This window comes from Chiloscyllium plagiosum, chromosome 21 (genome assembly GCF_004010195.1).
Source record: "Chiloscyllium plagiosum isolate BGI_BamShark_2017 chromosome 21, ASM401019v2, whole genome shotgun sequence".
Classification (NCBI taxonomy): Eukaryota; Metazoa; Chordata; class Chondrichthyes; order Orectolobiformes; family Hemiscylliidae; genus Chiloscyllium; species Chiloscyllium plagiosum.
The window spans coordinates 38,093,490-38,119,980 of NC_057730.1; the positions used below are offsets into that span (position 1 = coordinate 38,093,490).

General features: G+C 43.4%; 1 protein-coding gene across 1 annotated transcript; it reads right to left on the reverse strand.

Moving 5' to 3' along the window:
- On the reverse strand, nt 1-22,154 carry natd1. The gene is made up of 3 exons (XM_043711859.1): nt 21,943-22,154; nt 9,395-9,513; nt 1-1,144 (listed from the first exon to the last, which is right to left on the reverse strand). The coding sequence occupies exons 1-3, from the start codon at nt 22,040-22,042 to the stop codon at nt 1,001-1,003; spliced, it is 363 nt and encodes a 120-aa protein (XP_043567794.1). The 5' UTR covers nt 22,043-22,154; the 3' UTR covers nt 1-1,000.
- Between the last annotated feature and the right edge of the window lie 4,337 nt (nt 22,155-26,491).

Genomic DNA, 26,491 nt, shown 5'->3' on the forward strand with positions numbered 1-26,491 from the left:
TTTCTCAAACACTGAGTGGCCAACACTAGAAATGGATCCCAATCTATTAAGCCAAGGAATGACAAGAAGTGGGAATGGGGCAAGCCAACTCTTTGATTTCACTGTATGGGGAAGGCAGCTGATTGGTCCTTACACTGTATTAGTGCTCCTTGTAGAGTTTTTTTCCCCAGAAGTTTGCTATATTTCACAGACTTAGTCACTTTCTTAGCCTTGCTGCAGGCCTGAAATTTGCCTTTGAGGCATTTTTAAAAGGCAGTCCTTCTAAGCTCAATACCTCTATCAATCTGCTTCCCATTCAATGCCGTCCAACCAATTTTTCTCTTCCTCAACTCCCTCAACCTTCCCCTCCTCCTAGATCCATAAGCATTTAAGATCCAAGTCCAGTATTGCCTATCCATCATTTGTGGATTTGTTTAGGTCTCCTCCTGCTGTTCCATAATCTTGGCAGTTTCCTCTTACTCTGACAGCCTACCCTGTTAACATGGACTCAGTCTTGATACTGAGGTGGGTAGATGGATGAAAATGAATCTTGTGGGAAATACATATGCTCAAAGCCATAGATTCTGAACAGAGAAACATTAAAAGGAATTACAAAATGAAACATTTAGCTTTTTGCTGGACAAGATATGTCTAATTCATCGCGCTGAATCTGTAACTGGGTAATATCCTGTCTTGTAAACACGTCCTGAGTCAGTTGGAAAGGGATTCATTCTTCAGCAATCTCACTGAGAGGATGAAATCCCATGTATACAAAGTCAGGAGTCCATCAGGTGCTGGAGGTGGGGGTGGGGTAACATTCTGCAAAGGAAATACATGAGCTTCAAACATTTACAAATTTTCTGCTCTCTTCCCCAACCCGCAATACGGGCGTGCATTTAAAACTGCACGCAGATAATTAATAGAACTTCCCTGCCGCTGCCTCCCTCAAAACAAACAAGAAAAAGGAAAAGAAAAATCAAGTATGTAACAATGATCGGTGTGGCCAGAGCCTCCAGAGATCCTAGTGAAGTTGGAAATCTGTTGGCGCTCGCTGCTGTATTCGCTCCACATAATGTGGCAGTGGGTTCTCTTTGATGTACTTCTGAAGGTACCAGCAGGTGAGGTGAGCTCGGAGATCCTCCTCAACCACAAAGTCCAAGGCAGCCTAGGGACAAAGAGCAGAACTGGTGACATGAGCCAGGATTGATCATAAAAGGAGGGGTTCAGAGAGAGGGAGAGGAAAGGAGGAAAGAGAAACAAAGTCAACAAACCTGTGACTGCAAATGCTGGAATAATAAAAATCCTTGCATTTGAATAACCATTTTTACAAATTTACGGATGTCCGAAAGCACATTTTTAGTTAAGGGAATACTTGAGAAATATGTTTGAATGCATTTGACAGTCAATTTGAGCACAGCAAATGCTTGTGACCAGATAATCCTGTTTTATAATGTCAACTGAGTAATAAATACCATTGGTGACAGAGAGGACATCTCCTCTACCCTTTTTCAGAATAGTGTGTGGAATATTTTACCACTTAGAGTATTAGAGATGTACAGCACGGAAACAGACCCTTTGGTCCAACCTGTCCATGCTGACCAGATATCCCAACCCAATCTAGTCCCACCTGCCAGCACCCGGCCCATATCCCTCCAAACCCTTCCTATTCATATACCCATCCAGATGCCTTTTAAATGTTGCAATTGTAACAGCCTCCACCACTTCCTCTGGCAGTTTATTCCATACACATACCACCCTCTTTATGAAAAAGTTGCCCCATAGGTCTCTTTTATTTCTTTCCCCTTCACCCTAAACCAATGCCCTCTAGTTCTGGTGTAACTATGGAAGATGGATTGTTCTATGTAGCCGACAAAGAGATAGGCATAGCTGGGGCCCAAATCAAAGGGATAGCCCTGGGCACCCGTATGGACCCCAGCTATGCCTGTCTCTTTGTTGGCTACGTAGAACAGTCCATCTTCCGTAGTTACACTGGCACCACTCCCCACCTCTTCCTCCGCTACATTGATAACTGCATCGGCGCCACCTCGTGCTCCCGCGATGAGGTTGAGCAGTTCATCAACTTCACCAACACATTCCATCCCGATCTTAAATTCACCTGGACCATCTCTGACACCTCCCTCCCCTTCCTGGACCTCTCCATCTCCATAAATGACGACTGACTTGACACTGACATTTTTAACAAACCCACCGACTCCCACAGCTACCTGGGTTACACCTCTTCCCACCCTACCTCCTGCAAAAATGCCATCTCATATTCCCAATTCCTCCACTTTGGCCGTATCTGCTCCCAGGAGGACCAGTTCCACCACAGAACACACTAGATGGCTCCTTCTTTAGAGACCGCAATTTCCCTTCCCACGTAGTTAAAGATGCCCTCCAACGCATCTTGTCCACATCCCGCTCCTCCGCCCTCAAACCTCACCCCTCCAATCATAACAAGGACAGAACCCTGCCCCGGTCCTCACCTTTCACCCTACCAACCTTCGCATAAACCACATCATCTGACGACATTTCCGCCACCTCCAAACGGACCCCACCACCAGGGATATATTTCCCTCCCCACCCCTTTCCGCCTTCCGCAAAGACCGTTCCCTCCGTGACTACCTGGTCAGGTCCACGCCCTCCCAACAACCCACCCTCCCATCCTGGCACCTTCCCCTGCAGGAACTGTAAAACCTGCGCCCACACCTCCTCCCTCACCTCCATCCAAGGCCCTAAAGGAGCCTTCCACATCCAAAATTTCACCTACACATCCACCAATATCATTTATTGTATCCATTGCTCCCAATGCGGTCTCCTCTACATTGGGGAGACTGGACGCCTTCTCGCACAGCGCTTTAGGGAACATCTGCACCAATCAACCCCACCGCTCCGTGGCCCAACATTTCAAACTACCCCTCCCACTCTGTCGAGGACATACAGGTCCTGGGCCTCCTCCACCGCCGCTCCCTCACCACCCGACACCTGGAGGAAGAATGCCTCATCTTCCACCTCCCTATCCGCTCCACCCTCCTCTCTGACCTATCACCTCCATCCCCACCCCCATTCACCTATTGTACTCATTGCTACCTTCTCCCTACCCCCCTCCCCCCACCCCCGTCAATTATCTCTCCATCCTGGAGGTTTCCTACCTCTATTCCTGATGAAGGGCTTTTGTCAGAAACATCAATTTTCCTGCTCCTCGGATGCTGCCTGAACTGATGTGCTTTTCCAGCACCACTCTGACCTAAACTCTGGTTTCCAGCATCTCACTTTTGCCTTACCATTAAGTGTATATGTCCTGCTAAGATTTGCTTTCCCAAAATACAGCACCTCGCATTTATCTAAATTAAACTCCATCTGCCACTCCTCAGCCCATTGGCCCATCTGATCAAGATCCTGTTGTAATCTGAGGTAACCCACTTCGCTGTCCACTACACCTCCAATTTTGGTGTCATCTGCAAACTTACTAACTGTACCTCTTATACTTGCATCCAAATCATTTATGTAAATGACAGAAAGCAGAGGACCCAGCGCCAATCCTTGTGGCACTCCACTGGTCACAGGCCTCCAGTCTGTAAAACAACCCTCCATCATCCTCTGTTTCTATCTTTGAGCCAGTTCTGTATCCAAATGGCTGGTTCTCCCTGTATTCAGTGAGCTTTAACCTTGCTAATCAATCTTCCATGGGGAACCTTGTCGTACGCCTTACTGAAATCCATATACATCACATCCACCGCTCTGCCCTCATCAATCCTCTTTATTACTTCCTCAAAAAACTCAATCAAATTTGTGAGACATGATTTCCCATGCACAAAGCCATATTGACTATTCCTGGGAGGGCAGACAGTACTTCGGTTTAATTTGTTTCCTGAAAGTGAGCATCTCTGACAATACAGAACAAACACATCTGAATTGTCGATCACACACATTTGTTAGACCTAAACAGCACTGGCTGCAAAGCAGCTGGTTTATCAGAGCCAACAGAGGCAGGAAAGAGCAAATAGAAAGTAGAAACAGTAACTGAGTAAAAGGGTACATTAAGTTATGTATCTCAAACCATTGTATGGCATTAAATCACATCACTCAATAAGCAAAGTTGGACTCGTTAATAATTAAAGAGAAAGCTTGATTGATAAGTAGCACAGTTATAGAGCCACAGAGCTGTACAGGATGGAAACAGACCCTGCAGTCCAATTCTTCCAGGCTGACCAGATATCCTAACCCAAGCTAGTCCCATTTGTCCATATCCCTCCAAACCCTTCCTATTCATATACCCATCCAGATGCCTTTTAAATGTTGTAATTGTACCAGCCTCTATCACTTCCTCTGGCAACTCATCCCATACATGCACCACCGTCTGCCATAAAAAAATGCCCCTTAAGTCCCTTTTAAATCTTTCCTCTCTCATCATAAACCTATGCTCTCTAGTTTTGGACTCCCCTTCCCTGGGAAAAGTATCTCATCTCTTTATCCTATCCATGTCCCTTATGATTTTATAAACCTCTATAAGGTCACCCGTCACCTCTGTCGCTCCTGGGAAAACAGCTCCAGCCTGTTCAGCCTCTCCCTATAGCTCAGGCCCTCCAACCCTGGCATCACCCTTGTAAATCCTTTCTGAACCTTTCAAGTTTCATAACATCCTTCCAATAGCAGGGAGACCAAAATTGCATGCAATATTCCAATAGTGGCCTAACCATGTCCTGTACAGCTGAAAACTTTACCTCCCAACTCCTGTACTCTGCACTGACCAATAAAGGAAAACATACCAAATGCCTTCTTCACTATCCTACCTATCTTTGACTTCACTTTCAAGGAACTCTGAACCTGTACTCCAAAGTCTCTTTGTTCAGCAACACTGCCCAGGACCTTACCATTAAGTGTACAAGTCCTGCCCTGATTTGCCTTTCCAAACCGCCTACTTCTACTCCTTCATTCTATTACTTCAATATCCATACTTCAACCCATTCTGTGGTTTCTGGGGATAGTCAGATTCTAATAGTTTCTGCATTTTCCATTTCCTCCCTCCTGTTCTTTTTCAAAGGTGCTGAACTGGCTTCACAGACATCGCGTCAAGACATCAAGTGTCTTTAGTCTATAAGTGTCACAGTCTAGTGAATCTGTGGCTCGGTCTGGAACACCCTCACTGTCTGTTTCAAAACTGAAGCCCCACACCAGAGAACCGAGTACACTATCCAGGTTACCCCTCTAGTATTGAGAGAGTACAGGGATGCAAGAGATGCTGTCACCCAACAGTGGAAGGACAATTCCACCTCAATTTATGCTGATGCAGGATTCCCTGACACTCTCCAAAAGGACAGCAGTGGAGTTTTCCTCAGTATCCTGGGTACCCATCAAGCAATAACACTTGAATCAGACTATCTGCTTATTTATCACATTGCTGTTTGTGGGTGCTCACTATGTCTAATTTGGCTGGCATATTTCCTGATTACAATAATTGCTGCAAATTTAGAAAAATATTTCACTGGCTATAGGGGCGGCACAGTGGCTCAGTGGTTAGCACTGCTGCCTCACAGTGCCAGGGTCCCGGGTTCGATTCCAACCTTAGGCGACTGTCTGTGTGGAGTTTGCACATTCTCCCTGTGTCCCCGTGGGTTTCCTCCGGGTGCTCCGGTTTACTCCCACAATCCAAAGATGTGCAGGTCAGGTGAATTGGCCATGCTAAATTGCCCGTAGTGTTAGGTGCCAGAGGAAAATGGGTCTGGGTGGGTTACTCTTCGGAGGGTTGGTGTGCACTTGTTGGGTTGAAAGGCCTGTTTCCACACTGTAGGGAATCTAATCTAATGTGGCCTGGCCTAGGCCAAGGTTGTGAAAGGCACTTTATAAAAGTGTTACCTCTTCAGTTTATCCTTCAAGAAAAATAAATGGCCCTTCTCTGTATCGATATTTTGCAGCCAGTTTTGAATGGGAATACATGGATTGGTTGAAACAGGAGTTAAAAACGTTAAAAGGCGAATTAGATGATTATTTGAAATGGAACAACTGCAAGTCAAAGGTTGAGATGCACGGTGCTGGGACTAATTGAATATGTTTCTCAAACAGCCAACACATAATGGGACAAAAGTCTTCTTTCTCTGCTATGAAGTGACAAACAGTTTCGAAACCATTCTTTAAATCTCACTCTGCCCAGCATTTCCGCCTTAAGGAAGTGAGCATACAGACTCATTTTGCAACTTTTTAGTCTATAAACGAGAACTGTATGTCATTTTGCTCAACCTCCTCTGTCATTCTGGTCTCTCTTACTCACACACACACACCAGTTGACTGTGGTTAATAAAGAGCATTTGTTTCACAGCCCAGGTTTCTGGAAAGCTGCCATTATACAAACCTACGTGTTTTACATCTGCCTGCTAAATGCAGCCCAGCCCTGAATACCAGTGGAACACTGCTTTGGGTTTTGCAAAACTTCTGAGGAATTTCCCGAACGTGCAACAAACAAGCTACAAGTTTCAGTAATACATCCTGAGCCAGGTTTCGCCATTCAAGAGCTGCACAGTATTTGGTGGGCTGTGTTTTGTATTGAATTCTTTCCTGCTGGTTCCAGAATTATTCCTGAAAGTCCCTCGCTTTGACCACTGGTTGCTAAGCAAACCTTTTCTACTGATTCACCTGGTTTTAACTTGAGGTGCATTATATTGGCCAGAAGTCAGTGATCGTCATATTCCACTGTTCTGAACCAAAAAGATAGTATGTGGGCTCTTGATGATAATAGTGACAGCAACAGCCATCTCATTTATATAGCACCTTTTGTAAGTAAATACACCCCAAGCACTTCACATAACGGAAAATTAAGACAGGTGATCAAATGCTTGAATAAAGATGTACACTTTAAGGGAGTACCTTAAAGGAGCTCTGAGGAAAGTGATGAGTGGACTTGGGGCAGCAATTCTATAATTCAGGTCTGGATGGATGAAAGCAAGGCTGCTAAAAATGATGCAAAGGGACAGGTTGGAGGAGAGTGATGCACAAGAGCAGAGGCAGTCTTTCACTGCAGTAATGCTGGAGTGCTGCACTGTCACAAGAGCCAGCTTTCAGGTGACGTATTAAGACAAGATCTTGTTTGCCTGCACAAGTGATTGCAAAGGATCTTGTGGCACTGTCGGAAGTCAGGTAAAGCAATTCCCATGGAATGCTGGTTAATATTCCTCCTTTATAAGCATTATCATCAATAAGGTTAATGGGTCATTCCCATTAGTTGGGGGTTGTTGAAGCTTGTTGTATTCAGTTGTTGTTCTATGTGATAGCCGCACAACCAAGTAATTTCTTGTTGGTGGAGAATTGTGAAATGTCCTAGTGAGATGCTAAATCATGAAAAAAAAAACTTTGTTTTTAATTTAAAGAATTTGTTAAAGACAGACAACAAATTCTGCAACAGAGTCTTACATAATTAGTTTTTGGCTTGGTACAATTTCCAAAGTTGGTCTGAAAGACATTGGAGCTGCCCACCTTGTACTGCACTGGAGAGTCAGCCTTGATACTGTACTCAATCCCTGGGGAATGGCACTTGATGCTGAAACCTTTCGACTCAGAATTGTGAGTGATGCTCACTAATCCACCGCAGGAGTAGAGGGAGAGACTCTTTCTGTCAATTTCTGGTCCTCAAGAGTAGTGTCCAATAGCATCTTGGTTAATATTATTCCTTGTCCAACAATTAATTCAAGGTTAATTAACTTTCCCTGGAATGAGTTCCATGAGAGAGTGGCTACCCTTTCTAATAATGGAGCGTTTATGGCTTTGTGTCAATGCTCACATTGAGTATGGTCTCATTGTTAATCCCAAGAAAGCACATTAATATATGCCATTGTTCAGTAGGGTGTGGGAACAGGAACATTAGTAATCCTACTCACTGTATAATTTCAGTTGGGTTGGAGCAAACATGATTAACATTACAAGTTGGGAGAAGCTAGGGAATTCTTCTCAATAAAGTGACATTCAAAAAAGAATGTGCATTTACATATTTAATTGCACCAAGATATCCCAAAGTCTTTTACAGCCAATGAAATACGTTTTAAGTTCTAGTCACTGTTGTCAGGACACTTAGAAGCCAATTGACACACAGTAATTTCCCACAAGCAGCCATGTGATAATGTCCAGTTAACTCCTTTGTGGTAAGGTTGGATTAGGGATTCGCATTTGCCAGGAGTAAGTAAATAGGGGAAAAAGAAACTGGCTGAGCTGTCCTTGACAATTAAGGTTGAATGTATGACATGTCAAAAAACCTGACTTGCCAAAAACCTCTTTTTAAGGAAAAGAATGGGATCCAGGCTGTAGGGATTGCATGATTCTACAATTACGACATTCACCAGAACAAACTGATTTCTGCCTTAACCCCAGTGCTCAGACAGAAAGATACTATTTTCATGGAGCTATCCTTAGACAGACAATGCACAACACCCTCCAACAGATGTTTTCCTTTAAGCCAAGGGCTTCAGAAAATCCTCACAGTGAACAACAAGGTTACCTTAGCAACGATGCTGCCACCAATCAACAGAAGGCCACAACTAGCCAATTACAAAGATCACTACAGTCATGACAACCAGAACAGAACCAATCATTTCTAGCTTAACACTTGAAGAATAAAGTGACCTCTACTCAGCAAGATGCACAAGCTGCCTTCACATCACATCACTTTTCCTCCTAGTTCCAATGATTAACTTGGAAATGAATACTTTGTCTCTTCTGGATGGAATGCAGTTGCCTTTAAAATCAACTTTGCCAAGGAAATAGCTGTTAGAGAGTTGAACAGCATGTTTTCCATTGTCTTTGAAAGAAAGAGATATCTCATCGGTTTCATTCGCTTGTGGTGTTTTTGGCCCACAGCTTCACCAAATTATTCCTTGTGAATGATTTATCCAATTCCTATTTCAAAGTTGCTACTGAATCTGTTTCTACAATCAGTATTTAATTCCTGATTGAAACAACTCATTAAGTGGTCACCAATCTCCCCTCTGGTTCTTTTGCCATTTATTTTAAAAATCGGCTTTCAAAATTTATTGTCGCTGCCAGTGGAAAGTTCCTTCATAAACTACTCCTCAAACCCTTTCCAAGACTGAACATTTACATTATACATCCTTGTAACTTTATCAACTCCAATCAGCTTTCCACATAACGGAAACTCCTCATCTCGGAGTCCCATTCTAATCATTCTCCAGGGTCCTCCTAAAATGATACCCAGCTGAGGCCAAGGTTATTGGCTTATAAACGTTTGGCCTAATTTCCTTGTTTTTAACTCGATTTATAAAGTTCAAGCACTCTGTACCATATTTTTGAAACAGCTGGATGAGTGTGATGCCACTTTTAAGAATTCGCACAAGTACCCACACTGTGCCAACCTCAACAATAACTGGGTAAAGCTACAACATGGGATGCTGCATGTCCAACAGCAAGTGTGTACCTTCGCCATTAGTTTTGCTATTCCTCTTCCTCTGTAGGCATCGGGAACCTCTGTGTGCTGCAGATCAATTGTTTTCTTTCCCACGTACTCGTATAAGAGCACTGCCCGCTCGTGTGATCCTAAAACAAGAGGAAACGTGGTGAATGATCAGTGGTGTGACGGACGTGATACCACTTGCATCCATTAGACAGACACATGCACTCTATTCAGATCAACTAATTTATGTAGCCATATACTCGCTCAGATCACTCCCAACAACAGTGTCAGAGTTGGAACTACCAGTTCTCTAGATATTACATGGACACAGGCAGGTTTGAAGAAATAATAGTCTACAATTGCGCCTCTGGGTGCTTTTCACATTTCAAGTGGGGATGGAATGTTTATTTTATGAACAAGCCTTTTTAGCACGTAGGTATCACTAGGATAACTGGCATTTATTGTCCATTCCACATTGCCCTTGGGAAGGTGGGAGTGGTGGGATACCTTCTTGAACTCCTGCAGCTTGTATGGTTAAGGAGCTCCCATTGTGCTGCTCAGTCCAAACCCAGTGGGGAAAAAGACACAGACTCCCAATTATATGTCACCCTTCATCAACTCAATATGTTCCAAAGTGCTCACATATCAATGATGTACAATTGAATTACAGTCATTGTTGTAATGTAGGAACATAAGAAAAGAAGCAGGAATAGGTTCCTTGATTATAGAGTCATTGCATCATGGAAACAGACCTCTCGGTACATGATGACCATGTTCCCAAACTAAACTAGTCCCACATGCCTGCGCTTGGCCCATATCCCTCCAAACATTTGTTATTCATGAACTTATCCAAATGTCTTTTAGACGTTGTAACTGTACCCATATCCACCATTTCCTCTGGAAGTTCATTCTACACATGAACCAGTCTGTGTAAGAAAAAATTGCCTCATGTCTTTTTAAAAAATCTTTCCCCTCTAACCTTAAACATATGCCCCTTAGACTTGAAATCTGCCACACTAGGGAAAAGACACCTGCCGCTCATCTTATCTACAGCCCTCATGATTTTATAAAAGGTTCTCCCCTCAACGTCGTATGCTTCAGTCAAAAAAAAGTCCCAGCTTATCCAGCCTCTCCTTTTCTCTCAAACCCTCCAATCCTGGCAACAATCTGGTTAATCTCTTCAGAACCCTCTCCAGCTGAATAAGTCCTCGCTATATTTCAAAAGTATGATGGCTGATCTTCTCCCTCAACTTCGTCTGCCCATACCATCTCTGTGTGCCCTGATTCCTTCAGCATCCAAAATTCTATCAATCTCTGCCTTGAATAAACTTAAAAATCACACTACACCAGTTTATAGTCCAACTGGTTTATTTGGAAGTACAAACTTTCAGTGTGCTGCTCCTTCATCAGGTCGCCAGTGGGGCAGGATCATAGGACACAATTTAAAATAAAAGATCAAAATGTCATACAACTGATGTGATGTATTGAATAAACTTAGATTGCTGTTAATTCTTTAATCAGAGCGTCTATATGGATACTACCATTATATGTGGGGACACCACCCACCATGTAAGCAGCAGGTACTCATGTGACTCGGTCAAAATTGTCTACCTCATACACTGCAGGCAAGGATTCCCTGAGGCATGGTACATTGGTGAGACCACGCAGACACTACGACAACAGATGAATGAACCCTTCTCAACAATTACCAGACAGGAATGTTCTCTCCCAGTCGGAGAACACTTCAGTGGTCAGGAACATTCGGCCTCAGATCTTAGGGTGACCATCCTCTAAGGTGGACTTTGGAATACGTAACATCGCAGAGTGGCCGAGCAGAGGCTGATAGCCAAGTTCGATACCCATGAGGATGGCCTCAACTGGGATCTTGGTTCATGCCACACTACAGGGGACCCCATTACACTATACACTCTCTCTCACTCTCATACACACGCACACCCTCTCTCTCTCTTTCTCTCCTTCACACACACACACACACACACACACACACAAACATACAAGTCACAGAGTCATAGAGATGTACAGCACGGAAACAGACCCTTCAATCCAACTTGTCCATGCCGACCAGATATCCCAACCTAAAACTAGTCCCATTTGCCAGCTCTTGGCCCATATCCCTCTAAACTCTAGATGGGTATATTCATATACCTATCTCGATGCCTTTTAAATGTTGTAATTGTACCAGCCTCCACCACTTCCTCTGGCAGCTCATTCCCTACAGACACCACTGTCTGCATGAAAAAGTTACCCCTTAAATCCTTTTAAATTTTTACCCTCTCACCCTAAACCTATGCCCTCTTGTTCTGGATTGCCCCAACCCAGGGAAAAGACTTTGTCTATTTACCCCTCATGATTTTATAAACCACTACAAAGGTCACCCCTCAGCCTCCGCTTATTCAGCCTCTCCCTGTAGCTCAAATCGTCTACCCCGGCAACATCAGTGTCAATCTTTTCTGAACTATTTCAAGTTTTACAACATCCTTCCGATAGGAGGGAGGCCAGATCTGCACACAATATTCCAAAAGTGGCCTAACCAATGTCCTGTCCAGCTGCAACATGACATCCCAACCCCTACACTGTTTTTAAAAGTTGAATTCAAAGTCCACATCTGCCATTGCAGGATTCAAACCCAGGTCCCCAGAACATTTCCTGGGCCTCTTGATTAATAGCCTAATGCTAATAGTGCTAGGCCACCATCTTACCTCATAGTGGGACTCAGTCTTGATCCAGCATAAATTGGTCTATTTTGATTGGGACAGGGAGGTGTGTTTTTCACATCAAAGACCAATGCATAAGGGTCACCAGGGATTCTGCACCCATAGGTGGGTTTCTCTACAGTTGTTGGGTATATGCATAATTGTGTCGCCCACTGGAACTTGAAGCCCCCCTCCACCCTCGTAGAGCAATGCATTTACCTCCAATTCCAGGTGTGGTCACAGCCATTTTTATTTTCATTGTGCACTTGCAATTTTCAGGACTTAGATCAGTGCCATTCCTCAGATAGTTACATCCAGGCTCCACTGCTGCATGAGTGGCTGAGACACCAAACATCAATGTCCCCTTCCTGGTACCTCTCCATTTCAACCCATAGGAGTTGGACCTCCCCCCGATCCCGTTCCAGTCGTCTGTTTGAGTCAATGTTCTGAAGTAGAGTCACTGAATCCGAAATGTTAACTCCATTTTCTCTACACAGAGTCCTGTTGAGTTTGTCCAGCGATTTTTGTTTTTGACACTGTTCGAGTTTGCCGCTGCCCAATTGGCCCCAGGCATCTGAGGTAAACATGCCAGATATGGTAATATACTGTGAGAACCCCCACCCCCAATCCAGAAAGCAGATCGCTCCTCACAAGCTGTATCATCCGTCTGCATTCATCTTTAATGTTGCTTCTGCCCTTCACAATTGCCATCCCTTTCCCTCCCATACTTCAGCCCGCAATAACCAAGACCAAGCTCCACAGCCTGCCCCTTGCAGCAAGTTCCCCCTTTACCTTCAGTCAGTGGACTCTCCAGATTGACTGTTACGCACCCCCATGAGTGATTCACGTGGACAGCCCAGATGAGAAGAATCCAGACCCTGACTGGTGCCCACCTATCTGTCTGTGGGCTCCAGAGTTCCTGAACAGGTTGCACTGAACCTGCAGTGCTGAGTATGACCCACCCCTGGACTGGAGAGGCACAGACCGCTGACTGCAAGCACCCCCAGTGGACACCTGACCATAGCTACATCTTCTGGACTAATCTCGAAGGTTGCCCTTGGTTTATTGTGCAGGGACCCACTTACTGATAGCTGCCTTCCTAGCCTTCAGTGAGGACTCCCCCTCTAGACTTTGAGTCATGGCCGCTTACTTGCAGTGCATGCAATGTGTTTGCTGTGTGTGTAGGTTGGGGATGGTCCGGGTATGATATTGATGGGGCATGTGCCATATAGCAAGATGCCCACCCCAGTTGACTGAGGGCTGCTGACCAGAAAGACAGGCTGCAGGCCTTTGTGTGTGCACAAAGAGGCAGCTCCTTTAGGCTGTATCTGAGGGACCGGCACACTGAAAGGCATGGCACAGCATAACTCGGCAAGGCAAGGGTGCTGTAAGTGTGCAGCTCGGTGAATGAGTGCAAAGAGAACATGCGAACAGCTTTGAGTTGCAACTCAGTCCATTCTCTGAGCTGGCTGTCTATCTCTCTCTGAGCAAAGGGTTGGAGCAACAGGCACTGATGTGCAGCAATTGGATCAGAGATTTGCCTTGATTGTGCAGAGAGGTTGGTACTTGTCAAATGCCAGCATCCATGAACATATGTAAAGCTCGGGCATGCCTAAAGATATTGGTGCCCAGGGTTTAAATGCAGACCAATGGAGCAAGGGCAAGCTGGGATTACCAAGCACCCAGTCTGGCTTTCAGATCGGGTATTCTTGGCATCTAATTTTATCTAATGGCATCTAATGGAACAAGAGGAATCTTTCTTACAGCAATGGCTATGCATTAGAACTTTTGAAAGGTCCCAAATCCAAAAAGGGGAGGTACAAATGTGATCCTTCATTTTGAAACATTCTTCCCAGGTACAACACTGACATCTAATTCAACACTTTGTTCACCGATGATATACTGAGCTCATGTGGAATCTAACATATTGGAGAGTGCATTAAATACTAATTAATTGTTCATTCTGGTCGTTCAGAGTTTTTAAAAAATGCAATGAAATTGTTGATACAGATTATAATTACATAGGAATGTAGCACAGGGATAAAACAGCACGGTATGCCAGCTGGAAAGGATGGGGTAGTTACAGTGAGAGACTGCAGAGTCCACACTCTGACACTGGAGACGGAGAAGGGGCAGGATAAACACAGTCCGCTGCCTTGTACTGAGGTACAGCTGGCTTTACCTCCCTTTGTTGTCTGGCCAATAGTTCTCTGGATCCCTAACCAACTGTTTTACAATCTATTCTTTAGCAGTGTGGAAAAAATCCAAATGTGGTCAACCTCAGATTCCACTTGTGTGTAAAACCTCCAACAAATTCAATCTTTCAGAAATACAAACTTTTCCTCAACGATATTTGAGCTCGTCACAAATCTATTTTTAGATATGTTTTGGACTGAAGGTGTCACTTTATTGGATGTATGCTTACACACAGATACAAAGAATAGCAAGTCAGGATAAACTAAGCATTAAAAACAGTCCAACAAGGCTTACCCTGATGCACGATGAAAACAGAGATCAATTACTCAACCACACACTAGCGAGGTCCTTGCTTTGATCTCCCAATTGTGTTGACTTGGTTGGTTGGTATCTATAACCTGCTTCATTACCGCTGAATTTAAAGGGTGTGATAATCAGCTCGAATTCCCACCTCAGATCAATCCCCAATGATTCTTCGGGTTAATGTACTCTGGGCTAGCTGGAGCTCTGTTGGTTATTCACTCGCCTCTCGAGTCACAGGTTAATGGATCCACGTTTCACTTCAGACACCTGAGCACATAATCCAGGCTGACACTAACACTGCAGTACCACGTGCATGCTCCCCTATTGCAGGTGACTCGTGTCAGATAAGTCACGGAACTGAGGCTTATTTCTGCTTTCAGTGCTTGTACTAGATCCCATTTCACTATGTCCTGAAGAGAATATTTTCCTTCTCTCCCTCCCGCTGACTCGCAAGGTGACAAACTGCCCAAAGTGTAAAAACTATGTCAAATGCTGAAAGGGCTTAATCCACTGGCTGCTGCCCTTAAGTGGTCCTTAACTGGCTACTTATGAATCTCAATTAGCAGTGAGGCTGGTAAGTCAACCATGAACCTTCCCACCTTTGTACATTTTCCTTTCTTTAACAGATTCTGCATTTATTTAGTTTGTTAATGGAATGTGGGTGCTGCTGGCTAGCCCAACATTTATTTCCTATCCCTAATTGCCCAGAGGACAGTTATGAGTCAATTCCATTGTTGTGGGTACAGAGTCACATATAGGTGAGACTGGGTAAGGACAACAGATTTCCTTTCCTATTTGGTTCACTAATGTCCTTTAGGAGTTTATGAAAACTGACAATGGTTACATGGTCACTGTAAGACCAGCTTTTAATTATTTTCTTTTATTGCATTCAAATCTCACTATCTGTCATGATGGGATTTGAACCAATGACCCCAGAACATTGATTTTTCTAGAAATCTTACCAGAGGAGGAGGATTCCATGTGCTGTTTGTACACAAAGTTGTACCTGCCTAGCGGTTGTGGGTGTGCAAGCTGCGTGCACAGAAATCAGTTGGTTTGCTGTAATGTCTGCTTCTTAACTTGTAATGTACTTAGTGTTTTAAATAAACTAACACACAGTCAGTCAATCCCGAATAACCAATTGATTATTAGACCATTCTGATTGATAAAACCCCACCCAGATTCTAGTGAAAGTTGAAAAGCTGGGAATGCTGTCTAATTAATTGCTCTTCCCTCTTCCAAGCTCACCACCTCTGGGAGCAAAGATTCTGCCCATTGTTAACAGCATCTTTGTAAACCATCCAAAATGACAAAACAGAGGAATTCCTGATCTTGCTTATTCTGCTCTTCCTCCTGCAAATTGTAGGCACAATCATACACCACTTGCCAGTTTATTCATTTCTATTCACCTATTGCTTTCAACACTGTTGATGCTATTTTGTGTTGTGGATTTTGGCTTCCAAAGAATTAAAGAATTATACTTATACACTGCCTTGAAAGTCTTTGAATGACATCAAAAAGTACTTAATTGACAGTAAAGCACTTTGAGAAGTGCACTCCCTGTCAATTACACACAGAAAGGTTCCACAAATAGCAATAAAAGTTAAATAAATAACCAGATAAAGTGTTGTTAATGTTGTAATTGGGCAGTAACTAATGGCCAGTTCAAAAGAATATTCTTTTCTTCAAAAGTAATAGCACGGTGACTCAGTGATTAGCACTGCTGCCTCACAGCACCAGGGACACCGGTTCAATTCCACCCTCAGGTAATTGTCTGTATGGAATTTGCACATTCTCCCTCTGTCTGTGTGGATTTCCTCCGGGTGCTCCAGTTTCCTCCAAAGCCCAAAGATGTGCAGGTCAGGTGGATTGCCAAACTGCCCACAGTGTCACAGGGTTAGGTTAGGATTAGCCATAGGAAGTACAGAGTTATAATGTAGGGGGTTGGGTATTGATGGGATGCTCTGAGGGTCGAGGTGGACTTGATGGGCCGAATTGCCTGTTTCCATACTGGAGGGATTACATGCCTACCTGAAAGGGCAGATTCAGTTCAATGTCCCATCCAAAAGACCACACACCAATAATGTAACATGCCCTCAGTACTTGCAGCATTAGCTTGGATCATGCCCTTAAATCTTCCAATAAGAGTTGAACCCATGAACTTCTAACTCAGAGATTGCTTCAGCTGATCTTTCTAAATATAAAATCTCTCACTTTCAAGTCTGCCTCACTGCTGACAGAACATTTCATTCCTCCTGATTTTACAGTTTGGTACTTGCCATAATTTACACTGATTACAGCATTCCATTTTGACTGTCTCTGAAATTTCAAATAAATATGTATTCTGAACTAAGTCAAAGAAGAGGTCTTTAGTTGAGACATGATCAAAATTTTACACACAATGCCTGAGGAGACTGTGAAAAAAGTGTTAAATGTCCATAGGCCATGCAAGATTTGATGAGGATATTCTGCAACATTTTTATTTCAGAGAGTAATGAAAGAAAATTCAAATCTGTTAAGTTCCTGAGATAGTTAACCAGTGTTGCCAACTCAGGTTGAATGTATTCCAGGAAGTTTCATCACATGGCTTCCTGTCTCGAAACTCTACGGTCCCACCATTGGCTGTCCAACATGTCCATCCTTGCAGTGCCCCTCCTACACACTGCCAGTTGAAAAGTGAATATTTATTGTTAACTGAGTGATGCTTGACCATCAACGCAATATCAGCAACATCCCTATACATAATAGACAGAAGTATATTTAAAAAATAAAAAGTTATTTTTAAAAATCATCTTTGCCCCTGACAAGGGTTAACTTGTAGCAGTGTCCTGGAGATTGTAGGCTAATTCTGCAGGGTCGAAACCAGATGCTTATTGTGGTGTGAGAGCAAATTAATTTTAGGGTTGTTTGGGATTTGGTGCCTGCAATTTACTCATCTCAGCCTTCCCGTGATATTAAGTTAAAAATCACACAACACCAGGTCATAGTTCAACAGATTTATTTGGAAGCACTAGCTTTCAGAGAACTGCTTCTTCATCAGGAGAATAAGCTCATAAGACACAGAACTTATAGCAAAGGTTTGCAGTGTGATGTAACTGAAATTATACATTGAAAAAGACCTGGATTGTTTGTTAAGTCTCTCATTTTTTAGAATGACCATGTTGATTTCAGGTTTTTTCATATGTAAATCCCATAATCTTCTTTAAAAATGTTACATTCTTAACTGAACTTTAACAATAGGTGCCATGTCAGCTCAGATAATGCATTGAAGGTGTGAGGTGCCCTGTGTGAGGCTGTCTCTGACCCAATGTTCAGACTGATTCCATTTCTAAAAAAGGGATTTACGGAATCTTACATGGACTCATGCAGTTTTTGAGCAAAATGACATGTAATTCTGCAATTACAAGTTCACCCCACAAAATTATACGTGTGTGTGTGTGTNGGGGGGGTGAGGTTAGGTGTGGGTGGTTGTATGAGTGCCTGTGACAGAGTGTGTAGGTGTGTGAGTGCCTGTGAGAGGCCACATGTGAGAGTGTATGTGTGAGTGTATGTGTGAGCGTATGAGAGAGAGCTTGCGTATGAGAGAGGGTCTGTGTGAGTGTATGGGTCTGTAGGAGTATGAAAGAACTGAAACCAACATGGTCATTCTAAAAGATGAGAGACTTAACAAATAATCCAGGTCTTTTTCAATATATAATGCCAGTTGCATCACACTCTAAACTTTTGCTATAAATTCTGTTTCTTATGATCTTGTAGCTAGTGCTTCCAACTAAACTGTTGGACTATAACCTGGTGTTGTGTGATTTTTAGCTTTGTACACCCCAGTCCAACACCGGCACCTCCAAATCATGACTTCCTGTGATATGGAATTGACTCTTGAACTGTTTAATTCTAAGTGCAATAGATTTGACTGTCCTTAATGGTGCGCAAATAAAATTCATAGGAATATACACCTGATGAGCCAAATATACCATCTCCTATATGTCTTGAAGGTGAGACTCTGGGATATACTGAACGCATCCTATACCTTGGCAGCCACCTCTCTTAAAAGAGCATGATGAGGGAGGAAATGCAACACAATACATCAGTTCCACCACTGCAGTCTACTACAAGGTAGGGGTTTGATTTTGAAGACACTAAGTTAATAAAGAGGTCAAGTCAAATCAAGTGCAGAGCAGTTGTCATCACCATCCTATGTACTGCATTGAAACTTGGGCTCAACAACACTAAAGAACACAAGAGAAATTTTGCCAGCAATGTCTCAGCCCCATCTTCCAGATTCAATGCAATGTTCTTCTTGAAACCAGCTCCACAAGCATTCAGGCAATTGCCTACAAAAATCATTTCAACAGACTGGATACTACGTAATGGCTGCAAACCCTTTCACCACCACCGTTACCACCACCAAACAGGTTTTTTTTTTAGAATACTTAGTGTGGAAACAGGCCCTTCGACCCAACAAGTCCACACCGACCCTCCGAACAGCAACCCACCCAGACCCATTCCCCTACATTTACCCCTTCATCTAACACTACGGGCAATAGATCATGGCCAATTCACCTAACCTGGACATTTTTTTTGGACTGTGGGAGGAAACCGGAGCACCCGAAGGAATCCCACACAGACACAGGGAGAATGTGCAAACTCCACACAGACAGTTGCCTGAGGCGGTCCTGTTTCTCTACTCTCAAATGCCAGGGGAGGCCAAATAAAATACTATTATGACATTCTGAAGGTCTCCTTGAAGTGTGATAGCATTGACATTAATGACAGGAAGGAGCTTGTTACTAATCATTCACAATGGCAACATGTTTTGAGGTCAAATTCATCATCGATAAGGAGAGCAGTGGCAGTGTAGGACAGGAGCAGAAGTGAATCCTGTGCTCCTGATCATGCTCCCTCATGGGTCATCCTGCTCCTTGTGCCCATAGATCTACAGACGAGAATAAGCCTGTTCAGTTACATGAAGTCCCAAGGCAGAAACTCTCAAACCCTGAACAGATGTCATCCTTGACAGCTTCAATGTTACCTCCCTGTAGTAATGCACCTCTAAATATTTTCTGTTGTCAGGATGGAGATTGTTGAGGATTGCGGATGTGAATTCCGCAAACCACAGAGTTCCTTCCTTAAATACTTACCTCAAGAACCTGCAAGCAACATTCATTACCCACGTGCATCCACCAAGGAGGAACTGTTGGCACTGCGGTCAAGTTGGTGCTCATTGCATTTTAAAATAAATAATTCGCATTGAGACACAGTGGCTCAGTGGTTAGCACTGCTGCCTCACAGCACCAGGGACATGGGCTTCGATTCCAGCTTTGGGTTGTGTGGATTTTGCACATTCTCCCTGTGTCTGCATGGGCTTTCCTCAGGTGCTCCGGTTTACTCCACAGTTGAAAAGATGTACAAGTTCGTTGGATTAGCCATGCTAAATTGCCAATTGTGTTCCAGGATGTGCAGTTTAGGTGGATTAGCCATGGGAAATGCAGGGTTACAGGGATAGGGTGGGTCTGGGTGATGATGCTCATTTGATTCGAATGAGTCATCAACTCATTCAGTGACTCAGTGGGCCATATAGCCTGCTTCCACATTGCAAGGATTCTATGATAACACTGTCTCTCGGAAATAACTAAAATGTGCTTTGCATATCATGAATTACCATCAAGTAAATTGACTTCAATTTGTGATACTGAGTCATTTAAAACAGAAGTATTCCAGTTACAACACCCATGGCTGACATGGGTTCCTTACATGTCGATTTCATCCCCCATCCTGGTCACTGTCTCAGGGTGAACCAGAATGATACTAGACTTGGCATCCTATTTCAGCTCAGTTCCATATTCTATCTATCACAAAGCCCAGCCTCTGTAACATCACCCATCTCCCTGGCTGCCTCAGTCCATCATCCACTGAAACCCTAATCCATGACTCCCAGACTCAGCAATTCTGATGCTCTGCTGGTCTTGTCCTTCACTGTCTGGAAACTTGGAGCGGGTTCAAAATTCTGCTGCCTGTCCCCTCACTGGCTGAAATCCAGTCCACCCATCATCCTTGTGCTTTCTCACCTGCACTGGCTCCCGGTTCACCCAAGCCTCAAACTTAAAATTCCTGCCCTTGAGTTCAAAAAGTCTCTGGAGCATCAGTCCTCCCTACGCCTGTCATCTCCTCCAACCCCACAAGATTACAATGACTCGGCATTCCTTGCACTCTGATACATTCCAGCAACTTCTTTGTCCTGCTGAGGGTGGCCTTGCTTTCAGCTGTCTCCTTCTCAACGTCTGAACTGCCTCTCTAAGCTGTCTGCCTCTCTCACCTCCTTTAAGATACTCCATAATAAATCAAGCTTTTAGTCACTTTGGCTGGGGCAATAAGCAATGAGCAACAAAAGTTGGCACTGCCAGAAACACCGACATTACTTGAACGAGGATAAAATTGCCTTGTTGGGCACAGTATCAATTGCTGCTCTGTTGCCCTCCTACAAAGCAGCTGGGGTTAGGGGGAGATCAGTTTGTGATGTTAGATGGCAGTGATGAATGGAACCTGTTGAACAGGCTGCTGCTCACTTTGAGCTGTGCCAGTGAGCTGTTGAGACTGGCTTCAGCAGCTACCGCAGAGGTTAGGACAGAGGAGATGCAGAAAGATTCAGGCCCCCTGTATCTAATGATCATCCACCTGGGTTACTCCCAGATGATTCATCCCCATCACCCCCTCCAATCTGTCCAGCTTCTACAGAGTCACTCCCTCAGCTTTTGGAAGACAGGCATCTCCCTTGGAGGTTGTACCCCAAGGGAACGAGGTCAGTGTATCCAATTCAGCTTCTCCCTCAGAACCAAGCCCTCAACTCTACCCCGGGGGAGCACATTCTCAGCTCAGAGCCAGGGTCTTCAGCAGGGCCTCTGGCTTCAACTTTCTCCAACTCGACAAACGCCGTTCACCCAGGCCCCAGGAGGAAGTCTGCTTTGAAGGGCACGGTGCACGGGTCAGGTCTTTACACCGGATTCCGGGAGAAAATTGGGAACTCCCTCATCCCCCTCCTGGTGACTCAGAATGGGACAATTCTGTGGGAAGCAGAATGAACTGGAGTCGGTGTTAGGGTGGGAACCCATAAAGGGTTAATCTCTCGGCCCTTTGGGGTTATAAATAGCTTAGTTAAAAACAAGGTGTACAACATTGTATTGTTTTTTTTCTCCAAATTCTCAAGTATCCACCGCTGGATATTGTCTGTTGGTCTGCGGAATGAGGTGGAAAGGAGGGTGTTTGTTAGAGAAGGCGTTTGCCCTTTTAAGGAGTATAATCTCCTTCGGTTGAAAACAAAGGTGTGTGTGAGAGAGAGAGAGAGAGACGATCTCTGCAGCTTACCGTTCAACCGGACCTCGAACTGTCGCTTTTTGCGGTCGTGGTCCACTTTAATGGGACAGTTATTCTCGTCTTGCACTGGGATTGCGTTGGACTCGGCCATCTCAGCTCGGAGCCCGGGTTTTACCCTCTCCGTTAGGGTTTCATGTTCACTGATCGCTTCGGGAAACTGACATAAACATTGCCACAGGAAATCAGCTGTGAAACCACGTGCGAGACCGGGAGCCAATCCCCCGCTGCAGACTGTTCCTGATCCATTCCACGCCCACCTTACACCAAGCTGGGGCTTACTGGGTTCACTGCCATTCAGTACTCACAAACACACACATTTATTTTCATATATATACTCCATACACATACAAATACACCCCTCACTCAAACACACACAGCCATACAAATACACCCCTCACTCAACCACAGTCATACAAATACACCCTCACTCAAACACACACAGCCATACAAATACACCCTCACTCAACCACAGTCATGCAAATATATCCTCATTCAAACACATTTATTTTCATACATACCATACACACATACAAATACACCCTCACTCAAACACACACTGTCATGCAAATACAACCTCACTCAAACACATGCCGTCATACAAATACACTCTCACTCAAACACAGTCATACAAATATATCCTCACTCAAACACACACACATATATTCATACATATTACTCCATACACACATACAAATACACCCTCACTCAAACACACATACACAGTCATACAAATATACCCTCACTCAAACACACACAGTCATACAAGTATACCCTCATTCAAACACACATACAGTCATACAAATATACCCTCACTCAAACACACATCCACAGTCATACAAATATATCCTCACTCAAACACACATCCACAGTCATACAAATATATCCTCACTCAAACACACATCCACAGTCATACAAATATATCCTCACTCAAACACACATCCACAGTCATACAAATATATCCTCACTCAAACACACATCCACAGTCATACAAATATATCCTCACTCAAACACACATCCACAGTCATACAAATATATCCTCACTCAAACACACATCCACAGTCATACAAATATATCCTCACTCAAACACACATCCACAGTCATACAAATATATCCTCACTCAAACACACATCCACAGTCATACAAATATATCCTCACTCAAACACACATCCACAGTCATACAAATATATCCTCACTCAAACACACATCCACAGTCATACAAATATATCCTCACTCAAACACACATCCACAGTCATACAAATATATCCTCACTCAAACACACATACACAGTCATACAAGTGTACCCTCATTCAAACACACATCCACAGTCATACAATTATATCCTCACTCAAACACACATCCACAGTCATACAAATATACCCTCACTCAAACACACACAGTCATACAAGTATACCCTCATTCAAACACACATACACAGTCATACAAATATATCCTCACTCAAACACACATCCACAATCATACAAATATACCCTCACTCAAACAGATGCACGGTCATTCACAAATATACATATATTCATACACCGATTCACTTATACATATACAAATACACAAATACATACACACAAACAAATACACACATGAATACTCACACACACACACATATCCAGTTTCATTCACATAAATACACACACTCATATATTTAAACTCACATGTACACACTCACTCATAATACAGACTCACATGCACACACGCTCCCTCACATGTACAGACATCCAATCATACTCTAATTCACATTCTCTCACACACAATTCAACATTCTTGGACTCATTCTTATTTGTACACACATACATTTGTAATGCATTCTCACACAGAGTTAAACGCACTCATGTTTGCACTGATTTACATATTAGTGAATTTGTTTAGTTATAACACAAACACACACATAAACACTCTCATATGCATAATCACTCATCAAGCTATTCACATGCTTGTACATGTTTCTTCACACACCAGTGCATTCATACATTTATATACACTCACTTTCATTCTCATATGCACATATTCCTGCACATGTACATATTCATGTTACTTACACGCATACACCTGTATATACATAGAGCCTTTGAAACAAATAGGCAGTTATTTCATACAGATGCTCAAGTTAGGTTCCAATGGAGCCATTCAGCTCCTGACCTTATTTCAGCTTTTGGCCAAATGGAGAGATGAGATGACAGTGATAGCCTTTGACATCAAGGCTGCATTTGACCATGTGAGGCATTGAGGAACCCTAGCAAAATTGGGATCAATAAGTATCAGCAGGCAAACTCGCCACCGATTGGAATCATACCTGGCACATAGAAAGGTGGTTGTAGTTGTTAGAGGTCAGTTATCTCAGCTCCAGGACATCTGTGCAGGAGTTCTTCAGGGTAGTGTCCTGGGCCCAACTACCTTCAGCTGCTTCATCAATGACCTTACCTTCATCATAATATCTGAAGTTTGGATGTTCCCCAATGATTGCACAATGTTCAGCACCATTCACACTTCCTCAGACACTCAAAAAACCCATGTTCAAATGCAACACGATCTGGACAATATCATAGAAGGTGCCAGACAATGACCATTACTAATAAGAGACAATAATATCATTAATACCTTCTAATACGCTGATGAGAAACATTACATTCTGTTAAGGGGGTACAATAGTGCACAGAATCAGTAAACTGCAGATCCACTGACTTTCTAAAAGTAATTGTCTAATGTTCCATGTTATGTTCATTTAGCATTTTTCATACAAAGAGTACTTAACAGCAAAGCTATCTCACCCAAGATTCCAAGTAATTGCAAAATGGCTTACTCCTGCTCATTTACATGGGAATACAATTCCCTTTAATAACCTCAATGAGTGATCATTCCAAAATTAAAGCAAGTAGTACCTATGTATTGTGTAACCTCAAGTTGATTAGTGAATCAAAGTAATCTGACCCACATCCTGCAAAGTGTAAGCATTATTTAGTACATTATTTAGGAGACTGTGACTTAACATACATATCACAAAACAAAATCTCTTTGAGACTAGTATAATTTGTTTGGAATCGTCATTATTTTCCTCTGGATTTGTGTCATTTCAAGCACCTAGTCTTCTGCAGTTCACAGCGTAATGATACTTCAGCCACTCCTGAAACATCTATTCACTGTTCCGTGAGCATTCCTGTGATTCGTTCGCCTATTGTTACTGTACCAGTTGGAACATCTGCCTTCCTCTAGATTCCATCAAAGCTACCTCTACTTTCGATTTGCCCATGTTTAACCTTCTATTGTATTAAAGCATGTGTCCAGTATCATGGCAAAATCTGGCATAGTTGAGGAGTCCTTCATTTGGACTATAAAGGCAGAAGAAAATTATTGTTTCTCCCGAAACAGTTTCAAGGTAGCAGAATCTGATTCAATACGGTTGTCCCTGTCCAAGAACCAAACGCCAGTTAGAACCAAGAATTTGTCCAGATGATATACCTTAGCACAACCAGGAACGTAAACTTTTATACCGATCCAGAGATCTCAAAATGGGATTGAATATCAGTGTTTTATACAACTCGTGTAAGTCCACAATATATTTCTCCAGGAAATGACTATTTTGTTACAAAAATCTATCAAAGATGTAGCAGATCATTCCTTGTGCTTGATTGGAAAGGAAACAGCAGGAAGTGTTAGGGGTGATGGAAGTGTGGACCAGGATGTTGTGGAGGGAATTATCCTCATGGAATGCTGAAAGGGGAGGGAAGGTGTGTATGGTGGTTGCATCATGTTGGATTTGATGAAAATTGTGGAGGATGATCTATTGAATACAGGGTCTGCTGGGGTGAAAGGTGAGGACGAGGGGTTTCTTATCCTGGTTCTTAGAGGGGTGGAAGGATGAGAGCAGAGTGTGGGAAATATCACATATGTTGGAGGGTTCTGACAATCATACTGAGTTGGGGAAGAATGGAATGGGAGCACTGGTGTGGAGAGGTTACTCATCTGAACAGGTACAACAGAGACGGGGGCGGCACGGTGGCTCAGTGGTTAGCACTGCTGCCTCACAGCGCCTGGCACCCAGGTTTGATTCCATTCTTGGATGACTGACTGTGTGGAGTTTGCACATTCTCCCTGTGTCCGTGTGGGTTTCCACCCACAGTTCAAAGATGTGCAGGTCAGGTGAATTGTAGTCAAAGGTGAAGAATGTAGTGCTGAAAAGCACAGCTGGTCAGGCAGCATCCGAGGAGCAGGAGCATCCAGATGAAAGGCTTATGCCTGAAACATTGACTCTCCTGCTCCTCGGATGCTGCCTGACAGGCTGTGTCTTTCCAGCACCACACCCTTTAACTCTGATCTCCAGCACCTACAGTCTTTAGTTTCTCCTAGATTAGGTAAATTGGCCATCCTAAATTGCCCATAGTGTTCAAGGATGTATAGGTTATGTGTATTAGTCAGGGGTAAGTATAGGATGATAGGATAGGGAATAGGTCTGGATGGGTTACTCTTCAGAGGGTCGGTGTGGACTTGTTGGTCTGAAGGGCCTGCTTCCACACTGTAGGGATTCTATAAA

What these genes read in the sequence shown, in the direction of transcription:
- natd1 (XM_043711859.1), bottom strand. Translation starts at nt 22,042, where the DNA reads ATGGCCGAGTCCAACGCAATCCCAGTGCAAGACGAGAATAACTGTCCC. An exon ending in GTTCGAGGTCCGGTTGAACG is followed by an intron (nt 9,514 to 21,942) that starts GTAAGCTGCAGA and finishes CTCTTGTTTTAG; the next exon opens with GATCACACGAGCGGGCAGTG. An exon ending in TAGCAAAACTAATGGCGAAG is followed by an intron (nt 1,145 to 9,394) that starts GTACACACTTGC and finishes CTTTGTCCCTAG; the next exon opens with GCTGCCTTGGACTTTGTGGT.